The following is a 16,769-nucleotide window of genomic DNA, read 5'->3' as shown; positions in this document are numbered from 1 at the left end:
GCTCATGTGTTTGAATGCTTGGTCCCCCGTTAATGGAAGTGCTTGGGGAGGATTAGGAGGTCGACTGTGTTGGAGGAAGTGTGTCACTGAGGTTTGAGGGTTTGAGGTTTCAAACACCTATGCCATTACTAGTTAGCTCTCTGTCTCAGGCCTGAGGGTCAGATGTGAACTCTCAGCTATTGTTCCAGCATCATTCCTGTCTACTGCTGTTTCCTGCCATGATGGCCGTGGACTATAAGCAAGGCCTCAATTACATATTTCTTCCTGTAAGTTGCCTTGATCATGGTGTTTCATCACAGCAACAGAACAGTGACTAAGACACATATTTATAAATTGTAAATCCTACACCATATAAAATACTGCAACTATATACACGTAACATGCCATTAAAGATAAGCAACAAAATGAAAGGGGAACAGTTAATAATGTTACGGAAAACTTCAAAAGTATTACTTATGGATAATTTATTTGATTAGTACAACTATTCTAATGAAAAGAAACCAAAACATGTTTCTATAAGACTTTTCATAGATATCATAGATCTTAGGAAGTTTTGTTTTCTAATTCCTTACATAAAACAAATCAACATTCAGTAAGAAAAATTTTAAGTCTCATTTTGAACAAAATTATTTCTAGTGAGAATATTTATTATTATTTTACTTTATTTCACAATCTTAATAATCATTCTGCCTCTTTTAAGTACTTTAACTTGTTTGAATCTGGCAGTCTAGGCAGTATTGCATTCCTCTCCACTTTTATGAATTCTGGTAATTGTTCCTCATTTCCACTTATGAGTTATAGTAAAAAAAAAAAAATACCAGTAGACCCATGGATTTACCATCACATGAAATCTTAAACTTGTTAGTATTTAGAGAACTGGCATTTTAGATTTTGGTACATAAGACTTTAATTACTCTGAAAATCAACACTTCTCAAGCCTTAATTGTGGCATTAATTTCGGAAAAGAAAATATTCATATGAGCACACTTACATACTTAAAGCAATATCAAAGTTATTTAGGTATCACAGTAAATCCAAACCTGTCAATAATGTATAAAGTAACAGGCTATTTCATGAAATAATCATTTTATGTACAAATAACTACTTTAAATCATTAATACATTTATATTTATATTAAGAAACTTTAAAAGTTCATTAATTATGTTAAAAATATTTTAAAGTTATTATCTTAGTCATTACATAACTACTAGAAATATTACCTTGCTTCTGACTTTGAGTTTTCTTTTCATTTATTCCTTCACAATTTTCAAAGTTTTTCAATGGAAAGTTTCTGCAATTTTTCTTTCCAGTTAATTCCTTCAAAGCAAAACAAAAAAGTACTTTTAACAACTACAATCTAGACATGATCTTAAACATTTCCATAGCACGCATCAAGCATAAAAAAAAATCTAGGTACTTGCTACTCTATGAATTTTATTAATGGAACATTCTGAAAACCCTGTTGGAACTGTAACTTTAGAAGTACTATATAGAGCTACATGATCCTACAAAAGTCTTATTATTTGCAGTTTTACATTTTGAAAAGTATACTTTAATCTATGTCTATGTGTCTGAGTATATGCCCTGGATCTAAGAGCACCCAATGGAGTTAAAGACAACTGTGTACTAACTGATGGAGGTTCTGGGAACTGAACTATTGTCCTCTAGAAAAACAGGAAGCACTCTTAGCAACTAAACCATACCTCCAGTCCATATCTGAAGTTTGTCAAGTGCATTTTTCATATGCTTTTTTTAAGGCTTAACGCTACAAACCTTTACTTTTGTTATTGTTGCCTATACTGATTCAATGAAAGATGGAAAACAGGTATCATTTACTTATAGTTGCAAATTAGTAAAAAAAATCTCTATGGGCTGTAGATGGCTCAGCAAGTGAAGAGGCTGGTTCTTAGAACTCATATGATGGAAGAAAATGTGTGCAAGTTGTCTTCTGACTGCCACATGCTTGTGGTAGCACACATAGGACCCCCACCAAATAAGTAAATAAATATGAGTGATAAAATAAAATAAAATACAAAAATATGAAATTTAAAGCTACATTTAACAGATTTTGCAAAAATGCCTTCAAAAGAAAGACTTATACAAAATTCTTCCTACTGTGTGGGGGTGTGAACTGTAGTTATTTGACCACAGGCAGCTCTAACAGCTGTTTTAGATTTTACTTCATATCCAGACATTTAAGAGGCATAAAAAATTATTGGAATTTTATCCTATGGACACTCTTGTAAGCTATATACTTTAAAAATGCAGGAGTACTGGGATCAAACCAAGAGTATATCTCACATACATTCCAAATACTCTACTAATAGATGTGCACCCTCATATATATATACATGTATGTATATATATATATATATAAAAGATTTATTTATTTATTATGTATACATTGTTTTGCCTACAGGTTTGCCTGCAGGCAAGAAGAGGGCACTAGATCTCATAGATGGTTATTACCCACCATGTGGTTGCTGGTAATTGAACTCAGGACCTTTGGAAGAACAGCCAGTTCTCTTAATCTCTGAGCCATCTTTCCAGTCCCTACACATAATCCCTGTCACAAACATCTATTTACCTTCAACAGCAGTTTCCTCAAAAAAAAAAAAAAAAAAAAAGGTAATTTTTACAGCTTAGTGTAAGCTTTTACTTATCTAACCTCATAAACACTGATTTAAAGATATCTGAGACTGTTTTCCTAAAACAATTTTTGTTTTTTGTTTTGTTTTGTTTTGTTGGTTTTTAGAGACAGGGTTTCTCTGTGTAGCCTTTTCTGTCCAGGACCTGCTTTGTAGACAAGGCTGACCTTGAACTCACAGAGATTCACCTGCCTCTGCCTCCCTGAGTGCTAGAATTAAAGGTGTGTGCCACCACAACCAGCTTCTTGCAATTCTTGCAATCAAATAAACCCCTTCTGACTTTTGCAGTTTCTAAGTTAGGACTGACCAGTATAAATCATACTTAGCAAGAAGAACTTGTATCTTTTGATGCAGATCTGGTACCACATTACACTGGTAAACATCAGGACCTTACCCAACTGACTCAGCTATACACCCCACAATTTGAACACTATAACTTACTTGTTTATGAAGGAGCCTTGACTGTGGCTTATTTTGACTATTATTATATCCAATGTCTATTTTTGCAACCCCTGGCGAACAACTGTGCTTATGTTTCTTCATTTCTGTGAATTCAAAGATGGAGTATTAAATAATTACAAAAAGATTAGCTGTTTTTCAGCAGAGTATTGTGGTCTGTGCCTGTATTCCCATCATCCAAGAGACTAAACAAGATGGACTATGTCAGGAAAAGGAAGGAGGGAGAAAGGGGAAAAAAGGAAAGAAAGAAAAGAGAGAGAATTAGAGAAAGGGAGGGACGAAGAGGAAAGAAAAATGTAAGGATAAGAAGACAGATATGCTGCTTTTCCACATTAAAGAGACAACTATGGGAAGAACATCTGACTAATTAAAAGTTATATATATATTCATTATACTTTGATTATAATAAAATAAATTTTGTATGACAGACCACTCTCTATAAAGTATGGTTAGTTCAAATCACTTTTATTTTCCTCAAACAAAAAAACTGAATGATCATATTGTTAATACTTGCTTTGAACCTCATTATATCAAAAAACAGAATTGTATAATTTTGTGACTTCACATATCCTATACATCCTAACTGCATATCAACTAAATAGAAAGCTAGTGATTGTTTCTCTTATTTTATTACATGTATGAAACTATATTTCAGTTAATTTATATATTTCAATGCATAACTAAATCCAGGTTTCTTTCAGCAAACTCAAGTTTTACATTATTTTGTGAAGAACTTTTTCCTCCATAGGCGCACAGTGGCTCATGGGTACCCATATTCACACACATTATACATACACAACACTACTTAAAAATTATTTAGTTAAGAAGATTCATAAAAGTATAAGGACTTTTGTTTTAGTTATTATTATGGCTGTTCGAGATTGGGCTTTGTCTAAAGATGCACATGGACGGCCCTAACCCTGGATATTACTGTATAGTATAGGAAGCTGATGCTATAGTAAATCCTTCATAATATGCTATGTAAATATTATAGCAGAGATAGTTTTAATATTACAATCCTATGATATAATAGTTATAGCACTAAATATGAAAAATTACTGTTAGATAACTAAAACACAATCCTGCCATCTTAAATTATCACAGGTTGGCTCATTTATTTAACCTTAGTTGTTTAATGCTAGACATAATTAAGGGGTTTTTTTTCCTTTCTTTTAATTATGTATATGTGGGTTTATGTACATATAATGCCTGCAGAGGCCAAAAGGGTGCTGAATTCCCTAGAGCTGGAGATTCGGGCAGATGTGAGCTGCTTGATAAGGGTGCTGGGAACAGAACGCAGCTTCTCAGCAAGAGCTCTTAGCCACTAAGCCTTCTTTTCCAGCAGTGGTTTTTCACTATTTTCTCACAGAAAGCATAATAATGTGTTGATAATGGCAAAAATGACCACTAAAGCATTACCACTAAAAATTATTTGTGATAATAAGATAATTAGTACCTACGACTTCATAAAATAATTAGTATATACAAGTTTCATAAAGCAAAAGATATAATGAATCATCTTAGAAAAATGATATAATCATAACATAGTCTGTGCCCTGAAACTGCACTTACTAAAAGGAGATGCCAAGTCTTAGTCATTCCCAAATTTCTAACATGAAGTAAGGTCCATAAGATACTTTAAAATCATTTAATTTTTTTCTATGTACATAGATAGCATATTAAATAGTTTAAATTTTTAATCTTTTAAACTTTTCTACCATCTCATTTGCCATGTTTTCGATTACATTTGCAATAATCATAGTTACAATTCAGATCACTATCCTAAAAAAGTGACTCAGGGTTTTCATTTAGGAATAAAAGCAGAGAGAAGGGTGGAGACAATAGCAAGTAACATAGTCCAAGACTCCAAAAGACTCAAAATGTTCTAGAAATGACAATAAGCAACATGCCAAACTTAAGAAAAATGGGTGACTTTTCTAAAAAGAAAGGGTTGAAAAAGAACTAAAGCTTTGGTGAGTGAAAGTTTTGCAATCATTTACACCTTTAAATTATTGCTTTCTCTGAACTGAAACAGGCACACATAACTTTAAGGAGAAAGGGAATGTAAATAACATAACACCATTAGAGAGAAACGTAGTATACTTACATCTAACGTGGTGGCTTAGCTTCAGCCAAAACAATCTGCAATTGTTTAGCTACAAAGTCAAGATAAAATTCCACGAAATATGCACAAATGACTTCAGTGACTTTTATCATTATAATTGAGAAGACTATATGTTAATGTTCATAAATTATTCATGAAAGTGGGTAGTATGAAAAGTAGACTATACTGTTAGAAAAGAGCTGACATTTCTGCCAACTTTTACAGCACTTACCATATGCCAATTCCTCCATAAAAGCAAATATAGATACTTGTCGCTACTAAAGGATTGCTGGTAGCCTAAATATAATCTTTTTACTGATATACTTATCAGGGGTTTAGCATTGTGATTAAAGGTTTATTCCATGAAAACAAAAAGGAATAAAGCAGCAGCAGTTTGCAATGCAGTAATGAAAAAGAAGGAATTTTAAAGTACTATTCAAAGAGCACAACACTACATATCATAAACAACAGTGTTAAGCTTATATAAGACTCTACTACTGTAGCAACAAAGAAAAATTCAAACATACCCAAGCTATCATCATTAAGGTCGTAAGTGATGCTGGCCTTTTGGAGGACATCTGTTTGTTTACCTTTTGCATCACTTTTCATTGATTTTTGTTTATCATGGAATCTTGCTGTTTTCTGTCTGGTCTTATTCCTGTTCTTTTCTTCGGTCCTAAAACAATTGTGTTATTGATTTTTTTCTTTAATATTGGTTATCAAAAAACTGAAAAGCTCAACTCACAAACAAGATGCTCAAGAAGTTCAAGGGCAGACTAGGTTACATAGTGAGGTTAACCTGTTACATGAGACTCTCCTCAAAATGAATGAATACTTTAAAAAAGCAAAGAGCAATTGTTTAAGTGTATTTAAGAAAAGTATTGGACAAAGAGCTACCAGTGGTAGAGTACTTACCTAGTAAATGTGAAGCCAGGATAAAAGAACACTATTGGGCAGCTGCCTATTTTTGTAAATAAGGTTTACTGAAACACAACCATACTCATTCAATTTATGCTACCTACAGTTGCTTTTCTGTTGAAAAGATAGAGTTGAATGATTGAGAAAAGAAGCAACATGTCCAGAAAAATACAACCTGACACTTTACAGGGAAAAAGTCACCAGTTCCTATTGTAAGTTACTTGTACTCAGATCATATTTAAAGCTCTATATCTCTTCCTGGCCCCGGAAGAACAAGAATTAATAAAAAATTTCACTCAGTGTCTGCTAAGTACCTGGCAGGTACTCAAAAACTACTGAAAATTAAGGGAGAAAAATGAATCAAGAACTTCAGACCAATATTTAATACACCATTCAAAGGGTAGTTGATTAAAGAATTCTCCTTGGAAATGTGTCTTGGATTTTATTTTCTTTTTGAATTTACTCAACACAACAGGAATTCTAATAAAGGTTGATAATTTCTAAAACTCCTAAAACCACAAAAAGCTTCAAAAGAGTATACTGACATAAAAACTAAAACAAGCAAACTAAGTGTCACTTTACATTGGTTACATAAGCATATACATCTGAGAAGGCTAATTATATTTTTATCTAAAATGAGTACATTTTAGGAAACATAATTTATACCTTGATACAGATTTTAAAAATCTTACACAGTTTACCTTAATTGTTCTAAAAGAGTATCAACGTGTTTCTTCCAATTTTCAGGGAATCCAAACATAAATTTTCTTGTGAGATAACAGGGATATCCTATTTAACAACAAGCAAAATAAATACTAATTATTTTACTTTAAAAAAAATTAAATTATCCAAAAGCCTATACTTTTAAAGAGGTCTCTCTACTTCACTGTCAGTCAAGAAACATGAAATTATGGCTTACTGTATGCCAAGTATTGTCAGAGGGCCCATCAGCTAGGTAAATAAAAATTCCCACCAATAAACACTAGAAGTCTAGTGTGTAAGAGAAACAGTAGAGCCAGGAAATAAAATTCTTTGCTAAATTGGTATCACAGAAAAAGTGGTTAAACATATTTATGGGAGAAAAACAGGACAACAATTTAAAGGGAGGGTAGTGAGAAAGTCTATTGAAATAGAAAGCCAAGTCCTGGGAACCTGAGGGAATGAGCCATGTGGCAAAATGGAATTAGAATATTAGAAACAGGAAAAGGAAAAGCCTTTGACAAGAGGACAGCTGGTTTGGTTTTGAAATAAGACGAGCAAAGCTGAGCTGCAATAAAGAGTTAGTGCTAGAAGTTTAGTCAAAAGAGTAATACAGGAAATGTACAAGGGTTAGGGTCTATTTATGAGCCTGGGATTTATTTAGGAAAAAGGTGAAGCTATGGTAAGGTTTAACCAATAATGATACCCATTTACCTGCTTCTTTCATGGAAATCCGGTCTATCATTCCTTTTAATATATAAATGTTGCCTGATAGTGTCTTAAGTTCATTTGGTTTAATCCGCTCTATAATTGCATTACTATGCCAATAAACATCAGTCATATTTCTGGGGGAAAAAAGGATAAAATTAATAAGGTAACAATATTTACACTTTATCAGGAGCTGTGTGTGGGGTGTGTATATTTATATGTATATAAACTAAAATAAAATACTGATGTGGAGGCAGGTATATGTAATCCCAGCACCTTATAAGTAAAGGCAGGAAGACTGTTCCAAGTTTGAGACCAGTGTGGTCTACATGCTAAGTTCAGTGCCAACTAGGGCTTCATAGTGCGATGCAATCATGATGCCCTCCTCCATTCCAAAAGGAAGTACTACCTTTGTACTCTAAGTTACCACAACAATAACATTTTTTAAAATTTATTTATTTATTATGTATACAGTGCTCTGCCTGCATGTTAGCTTGCACGCCAGAAGAGGGCATCAGATCACATTATAGATGGTTGTGAGCCACCATGTGGTCGCTGGGAATTGAACTCAGGACCTTTGGAAGAGCAGACAGGGCTCTTAACCACTGAGCCATCTCTCCAGCCCACAATAACATTTTTAATCTAATTACAAAACACTTGAGGGCTAACCAGTACAGAACTCAACTGCTTGGCTAATGTGATTCTTAGAGTAGATGCCAAGAAACTAACTATACTGTGGTCAATCAATATATATTTACCCTTTCTTCACATTTTTGTTGGCTTTTTTGCAGAAATGTTATTTTTAGTTATTCAGATAGGGTCTTGCTGCTTTTTTCACATCTTTATTTATTTTGTGTGTGTAAGCCATGGAATTCACATGGAGACAGAGACAGCTCTGGGAATCAGTTTTTTACTTCCAACACATGGTTCCCCAGAATCAAATTAATGTTATACAACCTGGCAGCAGATTCTGCTCTTTGAGCCATCTTGCTGGCTCTAGTGTCTCACTATGTTAACCAAGATAGCCCTGGAATTTTTCATCCTCTAAGTACCTGAGATTATAGATTACATGTGCACCCCCATTCCCTCCCTTCTGCTCAGTGTTCTAAAATGTCCAGTAGATCCATCTAATTTTAAGTTTTGTTGTTTTGTTTGTCTTTTCTAAATTATAAATATACAAGCAAATGTTTTTACTTTCCATAAAGAGGTGCTAATTGAGAAAAAATAAGTAGCTAATTACTGACCCAGAAATCTACTTTTCATAATTCTTTAAATGAAGCTAACAATAAAATGTAAAATTAGAACCAAATTTGAGAATCTACTAGATAAGTGCTGAGCATCCTTCATTCAACAGATAATAAACGCATCTGTTATAAAGTACTCTCAATTAAATCAAATGGCATGAAACTCATACTATACCTTAATACTTGTCTTTGAATCTTTTTTCCTTTTTTATTATTTATTTATTTGGCTTTTGTGGGGAGGAGGTATAGTTTTTTTTGTTTTGGCTTTTCTGTTTGTTCGTTTTCTTTTGCTGTTGTTGAGAAATAGTCTTTCTACAAAGCCCCAGCTATCCTAGAACCATGCAGTCCAGGCTGCCCTCAAACTCACAGAGATCCACCTGCCTCTGGCCCTGGAGTGTAGGGCTTAAATGCGTGTGCCACCACAGCCCACAGCTTCATTTAACATTTAAATCATACTCTAAAAGGTATTGTTCTTTAATGCTGCAAATATTAACTGATTCTTTTTTTAAAAGATTTATTTATTATTATGTACACAGTGCTCTGCCTGCAGGTACAACTGCAGGCCAGAAGAGGGCATCAGAACACATTATAGATGGCTGTAAACCATCATGTGGTTGCTGGGAATTGAACTCAGGACCTCTTGAGAAGTCAGTGCTCTTAACCTCTGAGCCATCTCTCCAGCCCCTGGTTTAATTCTTAACACTACTACCTACAACAAAGCTGAGCACCAAGCATGAGTTGAAAGTCATCTTCAAGTACATATTTGTGTAAGGTCAGCCTGGACTACATGAGACACTCTCAAAGCAAGAAAAGCCTTCCCACAATATTAGTCATATAACTGTTTTCAGTGTATCAATAAAGTTGAGCCTCATAGAGTGTAAGTAACTTGTTCAAGTGGCATTGGTAGTAAGCAGCATTAGTGGGATTTCCACAAAGGCAAACTATGCTACAGCTGAAAAGGAGGGTAAGGTGGTAAGACAGCGTAGACCATGGGCTTTAGTGGTCGACCTTAGATACTTTCTATCGTTCCACCACAAGCTGTTTTCACTATGGAGAAACTAGTTCTCAAAAGCAGAACAGAAAAGCAGGCCTAAAGTCTACTCCTTTGACAATGCTTTCACTTCTGAGAAAACCAAAAAGTGTCAACTAATATGTAACTGCTTGGCAGTTTTAAATAATTTTGACCCTTTGACGGATTAGTAATTTACGTCAGATAACTTTAGCCAGAGATTGATGTCGTGCTTTGCTTTTGCCTTCAGTTAATAACATGTTTTATAGAAAGACGCTATTGGTCTCTCATCACTTACATACAGCCAAGAACAAAAACACCAAAGGTTGTACTTACACCAGCTTTCCTTCTACACATACTGCAGTATTGTTATTGATGACTTTAATCATCCACTCCTGTAACTGGACTACCTAGTCAAGCATAAAACAAAGAACACATTTCTTGTACTACTTGCAGGCAGCAATACTAAGTTAACATTTAGCATTAGAAAAGCTGAATTACAAGAAAAACCTTAAGTAATCCTAGTGACTTCCATTTTAAACATCAATTGTTAAAACCACTTTATTGAATCCAAGAAAAAAATAGAGACTTAACTGAGGTTGTACTATGTCTGCCTATAATATCGAAGGTTCTGCATTTCAAATACTCATACAAAATGGCTTAGCCATGATGCAGAGGAGAATCCTAACATATACATTTAACTACCAAATCTTATAGAAAACACAGCAATTTAGATGGGGTAAAAATGCCAAACATATTATATACCCTGTCTCCAAAACAATTAGGAGTATATTTTTTTTCCTTTTTTTTTCCTCCTTTATTAATTTATTCTTGTTACATCTCAATGGTTATCCCATCCCTTGTATCCTCCCATTCTTCCCTCCCTCCCATTTTCCCCTTATTCCCCTCCCCTATGACTGTTCCTGAGGGAGATTACCTCCCCCTGTATATGTTCATAGGGTATCAAGTCTCTTCTTGGTAACCTGCTGTCCTTCCTCTGAGTGCCACCAGGTCTCCCCCTCCAGGGAACATGGTCAAAGGTGAGGCACCAGAGTATGTGAGAAAGTAGTATCACACTCTCCACTCTACTGTGGAGAGTGTTCTGTCCATTGGCTAGATCTGGGTAGGGGTTTAAGGTTTACCGCCTGTATTTTCAGTTTCTATATACCATAAAGGTCACAGCTAGTAATAAAGATTCAATAGAATTTTACTCCCAAGCAAACAGCTGAATATCTCACAAAATGATTTTGGTATAAGTAAAATGTCATTAAAATGTAAAATTTTCTTTTCTTTTTTTTCTTTTTAATTTTTTTTTAAAGTGTCCAGAAGAGGACATCAAATCTCATTGTAGACGGTTGTGAGCCACCATGTGGTTGCTGGGAATTGAACTCAGGACCTTTGGATGAACAACCAGTGCTCTTAACCTCTGAGCCATCTCTCCAGCCCCAAAATGTAAAATTTTCTATGAACACTGATAATAAAAACATTTATAGTTCATAATAACTTATGATTAAAGTGCTTCTAAGTGGAACTAAAGCCAAAATTAATACAAGAATTAATGAGTAACCATTCACTTTAAATAAAATATGCATTTTATTTAAAGATAAACTCTTCAGAGACTTTAAATTATCCAGGATGCTAAAATGGGCAGATGGTCTTTGGTATTCCATTTTTTTATTCTTTTAAAAGGTATCTGGGGATGTAGCTTGTATATAGCACAAGTCTCTGGGTTTGATTCCTAGAACTGAGAAAACGATTAGAAAAGAGGAATACTATTTTCTCCTCACTTAGATATACCAGCAGACAATAAGAAATATGAGAAAATGTTCCATGTGCCTTAAATTCATTAATTCTTGTTATCTTTACAACTCTAGGAGGTGAGCACTGTCTCTATGTTAAGGAAAAAGAAATGTATCTTAATATAACATAGTTTGATGCTCTGAAGTATTTTACTGCTCATCCTATATAACTTTATATCAGAAAAAAAAATCTCAACTCTTTAGCTGTTAAAATTCTTTTCTATTTCAAATGTTAATTATACCTCAAAAGTCAGCATAGAAGTAGGAGTGAGGTCAGTGTTCATCTCTTGCAGGCATAAGTGAGTTGCTAAGTTTTTATTTATTTATTTTGGTTTTTTGAGACAGGGTTTTTCTGTGTAGCTCTGGCTGTTCTGGATTTGCTTTGTCAACCAGGCTGGTCTCAAACTCACAGCGATGTGCCTGCCTCTGCCTCCCCAGTGCTGGGATTAAAGGCGTGCTCTATTACTAGTTTAGCAAGAAGTAAGAGCTGAGTCACGTTCCTTTCACCTGATTTGTCTTTCCACTAGGCTTACAGTTCCTACAATCAATCATAAGAAATAAAGCATTAGGAAAGTCTATACCTCTTGAGGAACAGAGAGAAGGGGGCAATTAAAAACAGAAATAAATACCTGCCTTAAATGTCTCCCTACCTGGTATTTTTTTACTCCATTTGCAACAGTTTCAATATTATAACGGTGTGCAACTTTTCTTAGAGACTGGAGAGATATTGTTAGATCAAGTCGTGGTCTTGCAGGTCTAATTTTAGATGTATCTGTCAGGGAATTTTGAAGAATAGTCTTTCTAGACACTGTTTTCTTATTTTGTTCTGTCATATCCTCCTGTGCAGTCACGTCTGTTGTCATGTCACTATCAGAAGTCACAGATTGGTTATGATTCTTAATAGGAACACAATTAATACTATCAGAATTCACATCAGTATTTTCAAACTTTTCGTAAGTAGAATCAATGCTTTCCAAAACAAATGTGTTCTTTTTGGACACAGAATTTTTATCAGTATTCTCTTTTGAATGACGACCTTGTCTAGCAAACTGAGATGTAGTTAGTGCCCTGTGTGAGATATGTGAAGCTGAAACATTTTTTTGTTCTTGGTTCAGAATTGAAGGCTCTGTCAAAAATACAAAAAAAGAAAGAAAAAAATTTTAGAAAGGTTCTATGGAAATAAAAGTATTAAGCTGCTTATATTTAAAAGACATCAGACTAAGAATAGTCTACCCTCATGCTCAATCTAAGTGTCTATAGTTTTTTGTTTTGTTTTGTTTTGTTTTAAAACAGTCTTTCTATGTAGTCCCGGTTTACCCTGGCACTCACTACGTAGATCAGGCTAACATCAAATCTACCTCTGCCTCTTGAGTTCTGAGATTAAAGGATGCATGGCCACACCCACTTTTATAACTCATGGTACAGTTAGTTCTTATTGCCCACTAGGAACTACCTAGAACATTTAAGAACACTTTGAAGTAACTGGTTAGGTTAGTTATAGCATATGTATCCATTTATTGCCTGGCAAACATTTTCACCTAAAATGTCATCTTGCCATTGAAGCTTCTTATGGCCACAGCACACTTTTCATGTATACCCATCATCTTTACTATACTTTCAGTTGTTGGTTTTTGAGACAAGGCCTCACTATATAGCCTAGTAGTCCAGGCTAGTAATGATCACAAAACAATGCTCCTGACAGCCTCCCCAGTGATGGAATTTTACACCATGTCTACCTCCTTTTTCCCTGTTTTCTTTTTTCTATTGTACCATAAAATTTACTTCCAATGGAATATAAGCAGACATTTTGGTACTCTGTTCAATATTATATCCCAAGAATTTAAAATAGTCTGACACATTAAACAATTAAAAATACATCGTAATTTTTAAAATCCATGCATCATTAAACTAACCTCCTAATGACGTGCTAGTGAGTTGGAATGATTTTTCTTTTTCCTCACAGAAGTAAGTATGTTGCAACTGATTTTTCTTATCTCTGTTAGAAGGGAAGACTTTATTCTGTTCACATTTTGGTGGTTCCAACATGCTACTGCTCCTTGACTCTTGCTCTTGCTTGTCACGCTGTATTTTTTCTTTCATTCTTTGAAAGATTTTTCCTGGTGATTCATAATCCATCTCGTTTCTTAGTCCAGCCATGTTGGGCTTTATTGCACTGACATCCAGATAGCTGTTTGAAAGGGTAGCCTCTGGTAGTATGGTGGATTGTAATATATTTTTATTGTTAGAAGTTGTCATTTTTAATAACTGATTCTTTTTATGGCCATTCAGTTTTAGAGAAGACTTCTGATATTTCACCAAATCTTTTACAGGAGTAAGTTTGCCTGAAGGAATGCTGTCAATAAAGACTGCATCTAGAGGCATATTTCTTCTTTGAGATGTCCCAGAAGACAAATGAATTCCTGAATGCTTCAAAGGTGTTGCAATCATTCTGATAAGAGTGGCAACAAAATTCCTTTTATAGAAAATTCAATCAGTACAAGTTTCCAGACAGAACTTCAACAGGAGTCCAGAGAAACCTGTAATGAAATCAACTTTTATCATTGTTTGGTAACTTTAAAATTTACCAATTTTCCATAACAGTATCACATTAACAAGGTGTAATTGGTTCTTATCAGCACTAGATAATATATAACTCACAAATCAGATTAATATTTAATGTTTTTATTAAATTACAACTGTCATTTTTTTCCCAAGAGAAGAGCAGTTTGGCATTAAACTGCCTACTTACACATACAAACACACACACACAAAAAGGACCATCAACAAATAACATAGGTTAATATCCTTAAGTTCTGAATTATAAATATCTGTTTTTGAAATTTACTTGACAGCTACAAGAATGTGTTCTTCTAAGGGGTTTTAGAGCCAGCTAGGAGTTCATTTTGGTTCTGACACTAGGGATCAATACAGGACTTTAAGCATGCTGTTAGAGTGGAATATATATACATGCAGAGAAAAAAAATTTTTTTTGAGAAAGGGTTTCTGTGTAGCCCATAGTCCTGGCCTGGGACTTGCTCTGTAGACCAGGCTTGAACTCAGAGATCAGCCTGTCTCTACCTCCTAGTGCTGGGATTAATGATATGTGCCACCACACCCCGCCACAATTAGTATTTTTTAACAACAGCTGACAAATGGATATCTTGTAAATTTGGCCCTGTGACAGAAAAGACATTGTAAATTTTTCACAAACTTTAACTCAACAACTATGTAATGATGACTTTATCCATTCATTTATTTATTTTAGCGCTGCTAGAGGTTGAACCTAGGGCATCAGGTATGCTAAGCATATGACCACTGAGCTATAACTATATATTCACCAGTAGGCAGTGATGGGAGTTAGTAATGTCCACCAGCAATACCAATAAGCTACACTCTCTCAAAAAACAAAAAGTATAGACTGTACAATGGCAGAGGAAACTGGCAAAGTATGGTCGGTCAGGTTGACCTATCTCTCGGCTCCTCCCTCAGTCTAGTGAAAGGCTTCACAAATAAAAATTGCAAATAAGCTGAAAAACAAGACCTTTCTTACCAACCGACAGAAATTTTAAGGACGGATAAAAGCTGGCCTGAGGCACAAGCCCCATAGATCCAGATATTTGGACAGCAGGAGGATCACAAATCCCAGGCCTCCAAGGAGGTGGGGGAGTAGTAGGGGGCAGATTAACAAAGGCTCCAGTTTCAAAAGAAAAGGTGAAAAAGGTACTGAATTTGAAGGAAAAGTATGGAGGTATGTAATGGAGGGTTTGCAAGGAGGAAGAGAGAAATGTAGTTAAAATACAACCTCAAAAATAAACAACAAATGTGCCTGACTGTAAACAGTGTTATCCTTTAAGGACTGCATGAAGGGGCTTTGCATTTTTATTTTTTTCAAATCTAAAGACGCCTGCGGGAAGCCCGGAACTTAGTCCTGTGAAAGCATAAGCGGATGGATGCCTCTATGCCTCTTGGGTCAGGAGATGAAGAGTTGGGCACTGGCACACTATCCCTCCCGGATACTTCCGATTCCAGAACGAATGTCTAGAGCGCCGCTGCAGCAAGGTTAAGCGCGCGGCTGTGCGAACGCGGCGGAAGCCAGACGTCCGCGAAGCCGGGGATCCCGAACGCAGAGGAGGCAGCCTGAGGCCCGGGCTGAGGGGGCAGAGAGGACCTACCTCAGTGAGGGCAGCAGCACGAAGCCCTGGCCCCGCTGGATTCCGCTCAGGCCCCAAGGCTCTGGCGCCCCAGGGCCCGCTGTGCCTCAGACGCACGGAGGCCCGGGCAGAGCAGGCACGAGTGACAGCAAAGACATTAAAACCAGCTGAGCTCCACAGCAGCATTCGCTTCCCAAACACCGACAACAGCGCTGGATTTCAAAGTCCGAGAGCCCGCCCTCCAGTGCGCGGGATTGGTGCGCTCACAATCTGCGTCACCGAGCGACTTCCGGGACTCCCGGAAACGGCGCACCACTCCCCTGCGACACCTGGACGCATCAGCTGTGTGAGCAGAAAGCTTGTGCTCTAGGGCAAAGGTGACGTGTGGTGTTTGTTTCTCTGCACAGGGCGGGCGCCCGAAGGCGCCTTTCCATTCCTCCCGTGATGCTCTGCGTAGGAAAAGCCGACAACGGTTGACTTCCGCAGCACACATAACCCGGCTGCAGTTACTAAGTTTGACCCTTGCGGGCCACAGTGGTTGGTGTCAGATGGCGCTCACAGAGTGGCGCTTTCCTTCTCTGCCTACCCCATTTCTGAGGATAAGAAGATGTTTTAGGGAGTTTGAAAGAATTTTTCTTTCAAATTTGCCGTTCAGTTTTCTTCAAGCCAGAAAACAATGTTTTTTGTTGTTCCTGAGAAGTAGGCTGAACAGGAACTTATATTCGCAATTTAGCGTTAAATTTGGATTATCCTGGGTGGAAGTGCAATTTTATTTTGAAAAGTCTAAGGGCCGTGGTAGAATAAAACACGTTTCTTAGCGGACATCTGTTGCAGTGCATTTTGTGGCACTGGTTCCTAAAGTGTGCCTTGCCAGATGGTGGTACTCCGCTGTTATCCTAAGGCTGGGAGGCTGAGGCAGGAGGACGGCGAATTGAAGGGCAGACTGTAATACATAGTGTTAAGTGTTGGAACTCTGAAGGGAAAGGCTTCCCCTACAGAAGTGTTCCAGCTGCCAGTGTAGTTTACCCAA

At 36.2% G+C, this 16,769-nt stretch overlaps 1 protein-coding gene across 1 annotated transcript in view; it reads right to left on the bottom strand.

Annotated features, from left to right (window-relative positions):
- The window catches only part of MIS18BP1 (MIS18 binding protein 1), a 33,070-nt gene extending 17,120 nt beyond the window's left edge, over positions 1-15,950 (bottom strand). The window contains exons 1-9 of the mRNA XM_084793712.1: positions 15,761-15,950; positions 13,502-14,125; positions 12,239-12,714; positions 10,126-10,199; positions 7,543-7,673; positions 6,831-6,918; positions 5,739-5,887; positions 3,090-3,193; positions 1,221-1,317 (exon numbers count right to left, since the gene is read on the bottom strand). Of these exons, the coding sequence (XP_084649838.1) occupies positions 1,221-1,317; positions 3,090-3,193; positions 5,739-5,887; positions 6,831-6,918; positions 7,543-7,673; positions 10,126-10,199; positions 12,239-12,714; positions 13,502-14,036 (1,654 nt within the window). The 5' untranslated portion in view covers positions 14,037-14,125; positions 15,761-15,950. The remainder of the gene's footprint in view (positions 1-1,220; positions 1,318-3,089; positions 3,194-5,738; positions 5,888-6,830; positions 6,919-7,542; positions 7,674-10,125; positions 10,200-12,238; positions 12,715-13,501; positions 14,126-15,760) is intronic.
- Positions 15,951-16,769: the final 819 nt, after the last annotated feature.

The sequence above is a fragment of the Acomys minous genome (assembly GCF_964271855.1).
Source record: "Acomys minous genome assembly, chromosome: 8".
In the NCBI taxonomy this organism is placed as follows: Eukaryota; Metazoa; Chordata; class Mammalia; order Rodentia; family Muridae; genus Acomys; species Acomys minous.
This window is presented reverse-complemented; position numbering and strand designations above follow the sequence as displayed.